Consider the following 12,124-nt stretch of genomic DNA (forward strand, 5'->3'; position numbering starts at 1 on the left):
GGGCGACCTAGAGTGCTGGTCGTGAAACAATTTTGCTTAAGAGCCAACATTGACGTTGTGGTGTGCGACTACAGGCGATATATATAGCCTACATAAATTAGTATGTTATGATCTCACAACTGAATAGCTATTTAGGGATTCTGTAAGTTAGTTGCCGGCTCTCAAGTACTAATCCTTAAAAGTCAACACCATTCGGAAGACTTCGTGTTGACTGCGCTATGTTCAGATTGCTGCAAAAAACAGTGTTCATGTAGAGACCATGTCTCAAGTCGACTGTCGTGACATCAGAAACAAGTGGTTCTTGAAGATACGGCGTATAATGGACCAGTTGTAATGTCAATACATCACTTGAGCCATTGACAGATTGTTGTTTAAGATGAGATCAGACCCCCTATGCCGTCAATGCTAAATTACTTCAATGTAGGTTAATTCTTACAGAGAAGGAAACCGCCATAGTGGCTGGTTGCTGTTTTCTTCTCTGTTAGAATTAACCTACATTAATTGTACACAGCCACGGTCTCACCATGTCAGTTTTTTACAAAATAGCATAAATTCTTTCAACTTGTAACCCATTATCTCTAAAACTGTTGAAGATATCACGATAAAATTTTTACCAATTGATTACCGTATGTAACTGGTCTAGAATGGAAAAAGTGCACAGAGTGGAAACTGAGATACAATTTCTTTATAAATATGCCTGTTTATTTGAACAAATTAGTGTGTTTTATACAACATGGCATCAATTATATAAGTCTCAAAACACTGATTGTAGACCCACACGCCGGCCGGTGTGGCCGAGCGGTTCCAAGCGCTTCAGTCTGGAACCGCGCGACTTCTATGGTCGCAGGTTCGAATCCTGCCTCGGGCATTGATGTGTGTGTTGTCCTTAGGTTAGTTAGGTTTAAGTAGTTCTAAGTTCTAGGGGACTGATGACCTCAGATGTTGAGTCCCATAGTGCTCAGAGCCATTTGAACCATTTTTTAGACCCACATGATCACCTCCTCTATATAAACAATCCTCATAAATTTTATGTTTATATGTTTATTGATTCATGAGAAAATGGGGCTTTAGCATGAAAATTTGTAGTTCTGAGAAAATTCAAGTTTAAGTAAGACTGTAGAAACACACCTTCCTCTTTTAAAAACTGGTTAAATCAGCGAGCTCCATAATCTGATCCTCTTTCTCCACCCAAATTCTTCACTCTTCTCTTCTTTCTTGCCTCCTTGGTCATTTGCAGAGCAGAAATTTCAGCTTTACGCACTCTTAATCGGTCCATGGCTTCCAATGTAGTTGTGACATTCTCCCCTATGTTTATTCCCAGCTGATCCACGAATTTTCATCTCCGATAATTCTCATCACTGAAGGACATAACTCCATCACACACATACCAAATCTTAAAGTTTTTATGCTTACAAACACATTTTTGGAACCCGTGTCCACACAGTATTGTTAAATGCCTCATTAGCATTCTGTGTCTTACCACGGAGGCATTTCTTTATCAAGACTGGATGTGCTAATTCTCTGAGTACAGGCTTAATGGCCTCTATTACTGCTTCAGGTACTGAATGTTTATGTTGAAATGCATCTAATTTTCCTGGTGCCTCTGCTTTTCTATACTTGCGCCATGTATCTGGTGTAGGTGGGTGTAAGCTATGTGTGGGGTTAGTGTCTGTGGATAGCCTGTGAAAGTATGTTGCCCACACTGCTCTTTTCATGTTTTCCAAATCGTGTTTTCTCTTATGGCTTTGCCATAGTGTTGCTGAAATTCATCAATAATGTTATCAGGAAGCCTTCCAGCATATTTTATACTTTTATCATCTGACACTTTGGTGTCGTCAAGTTTTTTCTCAGTCGCCGAAGGCGTGCTCTCAACCTTTTCTTTACATGGTCTACAAATTCAAGTTTTGTAATAGGTTTATCATACGGTTTACTTTTAAGACGGATATTTCATATATGGAACACCTAGCTCTGATTGTGATCGATGAAAAATAGCCATAGCTGCTGCAACCTCCATACTACGATTTGCTTCCTCATAGTTCTTTGTAGACAAAGGCCTATGGACACACTTTTTCTACTCATTATCATCCCTGGAAATATTTGGTAAGAACTTCGAAGTCTAGAACCTTACCAGTATCAACACTTGTTGCAGTAGCAAATCCATTTTTGAAAGTGTGGCCCCTTTTTTGCTATGACCCATCAAAAGTCTGTTACATCACCATTCTCATTGACTGCTTCTACAGCTGCAGTTTTCATGGATTCTGTTGCGACAGAGTCTATATAGTCGCCAATAATTTCTGTGTACTTCTCTTATTGTGTGGGAGGGTTTGGTAGATTCAGGAGAACACAAAGTAGTCCTCCACTGCTACTACCTTTCCCAATGCATCCAAGCCCATATACTAACCTCACATTGGCTTCATAAAGTTCATTGTTTGAGCATTTTGCAGAAGATAGAAATGATTTTTCAACACCACAATTTTGGCATATAATTTTAAGTTTACGCACTATTCAATACGTAGCAGTTACATCTTCTGAAAGCACTATATCTCCACCACATAACTTGCATGTTAAAGTCTCTTTCGCACTGCTGTTCAAATATTCAAATCTATAATTATATTCACACCACTGTATTCATAGACAGGTAATGCATCTCCTTCACACTGAACTCGCAATTTCCTTTGCGATGCACTTGGAGGAGTGCCAACAGTCTTCTCGCCTTTGCAGCTATTATTTTGCGTTAATTAACTACTATTCACAACTGGTGAAGTTCTATAGTACCTATTTCCTTTGTTTTGGAGTCCCTTGAAGATATCTTTTGGTTGTGTCTTTTTAATAAGAGCAACAACACACAACAGTTTCACTATAAACACAGCAAACTACCAAACATGTAAACATTTCCTTTGTTTTCAAAAATATACAACTGTGTGGGCAAAGAATATAAATTACCAGTGCAGCCAACCAATGGTAAGCAATCTCAAAGAGAAAGAAGAAAAACTACAGCCTTATAGAGCATGTAGTTGCTGAGATTTGAATACAAATCTGAGAGGATGACAAAATCAATGTAGACATCGCTACGTGTCAAGAAAAGTTAAAAAACATTAAAAATACATTTAAACGAAATTTTTGATAGATTATGCAGCAACATGTCCAGGAAAGTCTAAATATTCATACAGCAGAAGAAGATGAAATTAATTTCTTTTTTAAATATTTTGGGTCTGATCTCACCTTCAAATCTGTAAACCATCACCTTCTTAATGTAATGCGCATTAATGGTTGTTATCTTAGTTTTCATTACCTTTTCAAATGGTTCAAATGGCTCTGAGCACTATGGGACTCAACTGCTGAGGTCATTAGTCCCCTAGAACTTAGAACTAGTTAAACCTAACTAACCTAAGGACATCACAAACATCCATGCCCGAGGCAGGATTCGAACCTGCGACCGTAGCGGTCTTGCGGTTCCAGACTGCAGCGCCTTTAACCGCACGGCCACTTCGGCCGGCATTACCTTTTCCTGAACTTATGATAGGTTTGAACCGTACTAAGCATTGTTACAGCTTGACGGACGGGGGAGGAGTGGCGTGAACAGAGAACTTGTGGATTAAATTGAATTGTCAACAACGCGTGCCCCGAGCGTAAGAGTAATGCGAATGCTCCTGGTATTTAAAAATGATTCGAGACACCGAAACAAGGCAAAACCCAAAACATTTTGCTGTATTTTGCAACAGACAACTTTTCTCCCCTTGAGATACATTTAGCGAAAGGTTTGCTGGTTTACCCGTGTTCGACAGTATTTTACTTTTTTCGATGTACATAAAAATTTATCAGACAAATATACAATTTTATGAGACAATGTAAGCAAGACAACGTCATCCTCTTTGGACTTCTAAGTAAACAAAATATGAAATGGCTGGGACTACATAATACTGTACTCCTCGGTAGACTTTTGCTTCAGATTTAAGACATGTTCAGATATTTCAGCGAAACTTCCGCTGTAAACGTTAGAGAACGAACAGTGTCTTGGATGTAGTGTCAGGTACGGTCTCAGTAACAATTTAATGAAAAAAAAATACTTTCATCTCGTTAGATAGAAAATATATGACAAATTAAAGTAAAATATTTGTCCATTTTCAGAAAATACCTTGTGAAAATCTTATTTCGGTGCAGCATAGCTCACAATTCCCTATGTGGTACATGCGGATGGTTCTAAGTGTCGTTATTATTCACTTCATTTCTCTTTACTTCACGAATATCGTGTGTGCCGAGAGCTTTCCTCCAAATATACGTCGGTACATTTCAATTGTTTTACAGACGATTTACACTAAGTCTCGGGATTTATTAATCAACGATACGTAAAAGCTAACGTTTTACGTACAGTAATTTTCAGTATCCCATTTAAATTGAAATGAATGCCTCATAACTCTTTCAACTTCTTCGTCCAAACTTGATAAGTACCCAAAAATCTTCTTTAGTTCTAAGCAACACGTATAATAAGAGAACGGGAGGAGTTTCCCTTATTCTCGGAAGTTATCCGTCCTTGGATTAGGTTTCCTATAAGTGACCGTATGTGTTCCTTTCGTTACATATCGCTTTTTATCTTCATTAGTAGAAGTTGATTGATCAATACGAATCCATTGGTACATTAGTAATCACCAAACCGTGTGCAATGATGTGTTTCTCCTTTTTGCGTATAAGCATTGACTTGCGTTTTATGCATTATGCATAGTGATCTGCGATCTCCGGTGCAATGCACTCAGCGGAAGTGAAGGTGCTTTTTTTATTTTTTTTTACACCTCCTCCTACAGTCCTTTGTGGTGCCACGTATGGCTACCCTGATTTATATGTCTCATAGTAGCATTATATCATATTTATCGAAGTCCGGGAAAGTTTCTTCATATGACGATATGGGCCTGCTCGAATCCGTGAGTCTGAAGCACACCTAGTTAGATTTTCCAGTTTAGTTTAGTTGAATGTCTGCTCCTTGTCTAATATCTTAGATGCGGACGTTACAGTAATTTCCGCGCTGTAGGATGACATACGATCGCGAAATGCAGTAGAAGGTTTTGATATCAGAACATTTACGACATTGCGCAGTCGCTTGTGCTTTGTTTCAGGCTCTACAGGCCAGTGGTCAACCGACAGCCTGATACCTTCCCGCCACCACCTTAAGCCTAGAGGATTTCCTTAGGCTTACAAAGTTCAGAGCCCGGGATGCTGTCTATACTGGCTAAAGGTCGTCTTCTACAAGCTGACCTATCTCATAGTGCTACTAGAGTCTACTTAATAAGGTATATTGAACAATGCTTAGATGCTTTGAGATTAATATGACTTTCTACGTTTTTCGACACAAGTCTTAAAAGTAATGACCGAGTCACGCTGAGAGACTTCTGTAATAGTGCCCGAAATATGGAAACATATTACACTAAAACTCCATCAATACTTTTTTCCATCAGTTAAAGTGTGTTTCAGCAAGCTTTTCACTATTTAGCAGCGTTGCTTATACATCATATTTATTTGCGGTCACACTGAAACAATGTAACAGAATTATGATTTACAAAATTTATTTCCGCTGACTAGGATTCCTGTAGATGTTAAAAACCATTACTGTAATTTGAGTACAAATCAGACACTGGAACACGTCGGCCTCTACACCTACGAATCGCTTTCACAATAATTCTCTATTATTCCACTCTCGAAGAGCGCACGGAATACTCGAACACCTTTCCGTGAGAGCTCTGATTGCCTTTATTTTACTATGATGATGGCTTATTTCTTTGTGTGTCGGCATCAGCAAAACATTTCCACACTCAGAGGAGAAAGTTGGTTACTAAAATTTCGTGGTAAGTTCCCACTGAAACGCCTTTATTGTACAGATGTCCGCCCCATATCCTTTATTACTCTCCCCTATTTCGCGATAGCACAAAACGTGCTGTTCTTCTTTGACCCTTCTCGATGTACTCCGTTAATCCTATCAAGCAAGGCTCTCACGCTGCTCAGTAATATTCCAAAAGCGGACGGACGACCGCAGTGTAGGCAACCTCTTTCGTAGATCAGTTACATTTTCTAAGTGTTCTGTCAGTACATAGCAGTATTTGGTTCGCCTTCCCCAAAAATTTTTCTATTTGTCCTTTCTGATTTAATCGTTCGTAATTATAATTCCTAAATATTTAGTTGAATTTATGGCCTTTAGATTTGATTGATTTATCGTGTAACCGAAGTTTAACGGATTCCTTTCAGCATTCATTTAGATGATCTGATATTTTAATTATTTAGGATCAACAGACAATTGTTGCACCATACAGATATTTTTGTACAACAGTTTACAATATGTTCTGATCTTCTGATGACTTTACTAGATGGCAGACGAGAACATCATCTGCATTCAACTTAAGATGGCTGCTCAGATTGTCTCCTAAATCGTTTATATAGATGAGGAATAGCAGAGGGCCTGTAACACAACCTTAGGAAACACCATATATCACTTCTGTTTCACTCAACTACTTCCAGTCGATTACTACGAATTGTAATTACTCTGGTAGAAAATCACAAATCCAGTCACATAACAGACCGTATTCCATAAGCACGTAATTTGATTACAAGCCGCTTGTGAGGTACAGTGTCGAAATCCTCCCGGAAATTTAGAAATACGGAATCAATTTGAAATCTCTTGTCAATAGCACTCAACACTTTCTGTGAGTAAAGAGCTAGTTGTGTTTAACACAAACGGTGTTTTCTTAATCCATGTTGACTGTCTAATAATAGTCCGTCCTCTTCGAGATATTTCATAATTTTCGAACACAATATATCTTCCAAAATCCTGCTGCATATCGAAGTTAACGATGTGGACCTGTATTTTAGTGGATTAGTTTCTTGAATATTGGTGTGACCTGTGCAACTTTCCAGGCTTTGGATACGGATCTTTCGTCGAGCGACTTAAGTATGGAGCTATTGCATCAGCATTTTCTGAAAGGAACGAAACTCTTACGGTCGGGACCGGAATAGTTGCTTTTATTAAGTGAATTAAGTTGCTTCACTACGTCGAGGATATCGACTTCTAAATTACTCATGTTGTCAGCTGTTCTTGACTATAATTCTGGAATATTTTTATCGCTTTGTTTAGTGAAGAAATTTGTGAAGGCTAAGTTTAGTAAATCTGCATTAGTAGCACTGTGATCGATAGTATTTCCTTTGGTAACGTGCAGGGAAGGCATTGATTGTGTCTTGGCGCTAGCGTACTTCCGATACGACCAGAATCTCATTGCGTTTTGGACCATGTTTCGAGGCAGAGTTTCGTTGTGGAAACTCATGACAGCATCTCACATTCAAATCCACCCTAAATTTCGAGCCTCTGTAAAAGATCGCTGATGATATGGATTTTACATTCGTTTAAATTTGGCATACTTTTTTCGTCGTTTTTGCAACAGTGTTCTGACCCGTTTTGTGTACCAAGGGTGATCATCTCCGATGAATTTATTTGGTATAAATCTCTGATTTGCTGTCGGCATTATTTCTTTGAATTCAAGCCACATCTGGTCTACACTTACACTTTAATTTGGAAGGAGTGGAGTTTGTCACTCAGGAATCTACTTTTTGAATAGATATATTTTTCGTTTGCTTTGGGATGACAGCCCTGTGTTCACTAGTCCCTCCGTCCGTTTTGATGCTCATAATTACCTCAGGAGGATTTATTCCTATGCCTGTTTTCACCACCGTTTACTACTCGAGTGGGCTCATGTACTAAGTGCTCGAAATAATTTTCAAAGAGTGCATTAAGCATAACTTTTAATGGTGTTTTATGCGTACCTCCGGATTTAAACATGTATTCTCGCCAATATATCGGGGGTAAACCGAAGTCACCACCAACTGTAATTGTAGGAGTCGATTACGTGTACGAAATTTGACTCAAGTTTTATTTGAACCTTGCAGCTATTGTATCATCTGTGTTGGGAGATCGGTAAGAGGAAATACTTACCATTTTATTCTGGTTGCCAATAATGGCCTCTACCTATATTAGTTCACAGGAACTGTCTACTTCAATTTCGCTACAAGATAAACTACTACTAACAGCCACAAACAAGCCATGCCAACGGTGTTTAGCCTACCCCTTGTGAACACTGTCAAGTCCTTCGAAAAAATTTCGGATCAGCTTGTCTTCGGATTTAGCGACCTTTCAGTGCCTACAACGATTTGAGAATCAGTCCTTTCTACTAGCGCTTGTAGCTCTGGCACTTTCCCAGCGCAGCTACGATAACTGCCATGCCGATGGATCATAGATCTATCGACCAGCGCCCTTTTTGTGTTTCTCCGAGATCTTTAACCTAAAAAATCGCCCAGATCACGCCACACAGCCCCTAATACCAGTGTAGCCGTCTCCTGCATGTAATGGACTCCTCATCTACTTAGTGGAACCTGAAACCACACCACGCTATGGCATAAGTCGAGTAATCTGCAGCCCACACTCTGATTCAGATCTTCCACTCGGCCGTGTACCGGAGGTCTGCAATCGGTCCTGTCGACTATGCCACAAATGGTCAGCTCTGCTTTCATCTCGCCAGCAATACTGGAAGCCTTCACCACATCTAATAGCGTATGTCGGGTTGTCATCGACTCTAGTCCTTAATTCGCTATTCTACACGAGCCGGCAGCTTTCTTCGTCCTGACACAGTTTCAGACTTATTCTCAGCTTTATTTCTACTGCGAGAGAAAATTACATGACCTGTTGAAAGGAGTGAGCACAGAAAACGATTTTAGTATAAACCCAAGAAGGACGAAAGTAATGATGAGTAACGATAAACTTAACACAAAAATGGGAATCCACACTGTAAAGGAAATGAAAGAATCATGCAAACTTGGTGTCAAGGTAACGCATGACGGACGAATCAGGGAACGTATAAAAAGTAGATCAGCACATGCAAAAAGAGTATTCTTTGCTAAAAGGAGTTTACTGGTATAAAACAAGGCCTTAATTTATATCTGTCTCATGCACATCGTGGAATGGAAGTTGGGCTGGTTGGATAGTTGATTTGGGGGAGGGGACCAAACAGCGAAGTCATCGGCCCAATGGGACTGTGGCAGGATTGGAAGGAAGTCGGCCGTGCTCTTTCAAAGAAACCATCCTGGCAGAATGGAAGTGGATCCTGGACTGTAGCAGACCCGAAAAAACCGACAGACGAAGCCGTTGGGATGATATGTTATAGAAAAATGCTGAAAATTATGCTAAATGATAAGAGATTAAATCCTCCGCAAAATCGGCGAAAGAAGAATTGTGTGGAAATCACTAACCAGAAGAAGGAACAGGATGACAGGACACGTGTTAAGGCATTAGGGAACCATCGTAGAGAGTCGAAAGGGAGTAGTGGTGGTAAGGGGGTGGGAGGAGTGACGGGAAGAAAAGAGCTAGAACACATACTACAAATAATCGAGGAAGTTTGGTGTAAGAGCTACTCTGAGATAGAAAGATTAGAGCAGAATAGTAGCACATGGATGGAGGCACAAAACCAATCAGAAGACCACTGACCAAAAAATTAAAAAAATAGAGTATTAGCTTCGAATCCTTTCATTTCTACAGACATCAGTATGTTTTAATGGAATTTGTTTCTTTTATTTACTGTAGCCATTAAACGTGTCTTTTCTTGGATTTTTGTAAATACTTAAAAATTATATTACCACTTCAAGAACATTTGTTCTCCATAGGTGAACCAACTGCTATCGAGGCTACACGTATTCCACCCACCAGTATAGGTGAATCAAACGAATAAGGAGGGTGTGTAGGCCAGTGGTACATTTTGAGCCAATAAATCTTGTACGATCTTTTTGAGCGCCGGTGCATGGTCGTGCAACAAACACCACGTTCCTTGCTTCAGGTATTCGCATCGAACCTGAACAATCCTCGCCCAAAAACAATTTAAAACATCGAAGTAGTGATGTTCATTCACCATTTGACCTGCTGGAGCGAATTATTGGGGGATAATTCTCTAAGAATCAAATAATATAGTCAGCCACATCTTGACACGTCCTTTCTGCGTGCACACTTTTTCGCTCTCGGAGATCCTGGACCTTCCTATTCTGGGCTTTGGGGTTTCGTTAGTAGCTCTTACTGAAATTATCATGTTTCATCACCTGTTATAATGCAATACATTAAGTCTATGACCCTATTGGCCGATGTTCTCACAGCTCTGCAATATTCTACTCTACAGTATTTTTGATCGTTAGCGATCACAGACGGTCCTTTTGCCAAATTTTCAGTTATAATGCGATGTACAGTTGTTTTAATGACCTCAGTGAGCTCCACGCAACGAACGTTTCGAAGACTTTTAGCCGCTTTTTTAACATTTTCTCCGACTCCAACTGTCGATGTTCCTCCTGGATGTGTATCACCTTCCGTGCTCTCTCTGCCGACACGAAACCATGCATACGTTTCAAAACCGTGTTTATAACTCACTGATTCACCGCCGCAAATATTTTGTTTCATTTCAAACCATCTATGGCACTTTTATCCAGTTTCAGACAAATTTAATGTTGTGACTCTTCAAGCATTCCCGGCGAATATGTTGTAAACCTGATCCGGCGGCAAATCCGTGAAGACTAATTACAAAACTTAATGTTGCTACATTGCTCCTTGCGCGACCAAACCTCAAATCGTAATATTTAAGTTTCATTTTTAGAGAAGTCTATCATGTCAGCGTTGTTAAATTTGAAATGGAATGTAGTCGAAATACCACGAAAGTTAATTTGTGTATCCGTTCGCAGGTATTCGAATACAAAATCAGAGTTATGTAAGAAGGAGAGTCGATACGCTCTACGTAAACCAGGCTCTCTCTCTAATTTTAGTTCCCTGGTCATAAGGTGATGTATGAGATTGTAGTTTGTGATGCAATTTTCTTTCGTAAAATAAGTTTCTCTTACTCCATCAAAAATCCGTTCCTATTTTAAAAGTGACTTCGTATATTGTACAGACGCTCCGTTTAGAAGGCCTCTCAGAATTTCTCAGTAAAATACGTCACTTTCAGTTGATCAACGCTTCTTTAAACATCTGGAGATAGTTTGGCTCGATGAACACTAATTATAATATCTAATGTGGGCTTAGCACACTTCTTCTTTTCCAGGATTCTTCCATTAAAGCTAACAGTAGCAATCGCTACGGGTTGCTTTACTTCATTATTCCAGAAAAGTAGGCCTGGACACGTGAAAGTTGTGAGTGATTCCAAGTCAAACGAAACTGGATTAATTGTATTTACGTGCACTCTGTATTTTTAAACAAGTTGCTAACGATGTCTCCTTCCATATCACAACAGTGTTGCCTCTTACAACTACATGCGCTATACTCGTATGTAAGACCGTTTATATACACTGCCTGACAAAAACGTGGAACACCTAGAAACATGGTCAAGGTAACTTCGTACACTTACACACCATCGGTAGGTACGCAGGTGGTCAGAAATGCAATTCTCTCGGACAGGTACAATGCCCTCCCAAGTGCATTAAAGTTGTTCGTGTTTAGTGTTGTTACCAGGCCTGGTAGGGTTCATAAGGGACGCGAATAACTTCAAATGTTCAGGACACGGAGATGGCCCTTCCTAGTAAGAGACAGCGCTATCAACAGAGTCTGAAGGGGCCTCATAGTAAGTATCCATATGGCCCGGTGGCCCAGTCGTGCAGTATCCAGATTTGTGGAGTATTCGGATGTGACAGTATGCTGATGTGACTGAATGCGCTGTAACTGCTCATTTATACTTCGTAATATATATATATATATATATATATATATATATATATATATATATATATATATTTGGCATGGTTTTTGTGTTTTCGGGAATACCATTTTGATCATATGTTACGATGATTTGAAAATGAGTCCCGGACCGATACTAGTCATCGAGTAAATAAAAAAAAGTGAAATTTGCAACTTTGGCTGGTTTTTAGTTGTACTGACTAACACAAGTTCCTGACCTCCAATTATTCCAACATGCTGGAAGTCCGTACAAAGTTTAAGATTTTTTCACTCGAGGCACCAACAGAGCCCACACGCAGGCAGATATATAAGTACTCACATTCTTGCACAGTTTTACGTACTGGGTGGTTATTATAAAAGTACAGCTATTCACGGTGGTCCAGTATTGGCTGGAAT

The 12,124-nt window shown here is 39.6% G+C and overlaps 1 protein-coding gene across 1 annotated transcript in view; it reads right to left on the reverse strand.

The window, feature by feature from the left end:
• Nucleotides 1-5,504: 5,504 nt before the first annotated feature.
• The window catches only part of LOC126246160 (nephrin-like), a 115,248-nt gene continuing 108,628 nt past the window's right edge, over nucleotides 5,505-12,124 (reverse strand). Inside the window, exon 4 of the mRNA XM_049948377.1 lies at nucleotides 5,505-5,519. Within this exon, the coding sequence (XP_049804334.1) occupies nucleotides 5,505-5,519 (15 nt within the window). The remainder of the gene's footprint in view (nucleotides 5,520-12,124) is intronic.

The sequence above is a fragment of the Schistocerca nitens genome, chromosome 1 (assembly GCF_023898315.1).
Source record: "Schistocerca nitens isolate TAMUIC-IGC-003100 chromosome 1, iqSchNite1.1, whole genome shotgun sequence".
Classification (NCBI taxonomy): Eukaryota; Metazoa; Arthropoda; class Insecta; order Orthoptera; family Acrididae; genus Schistocerca; species Schistocerca nitens.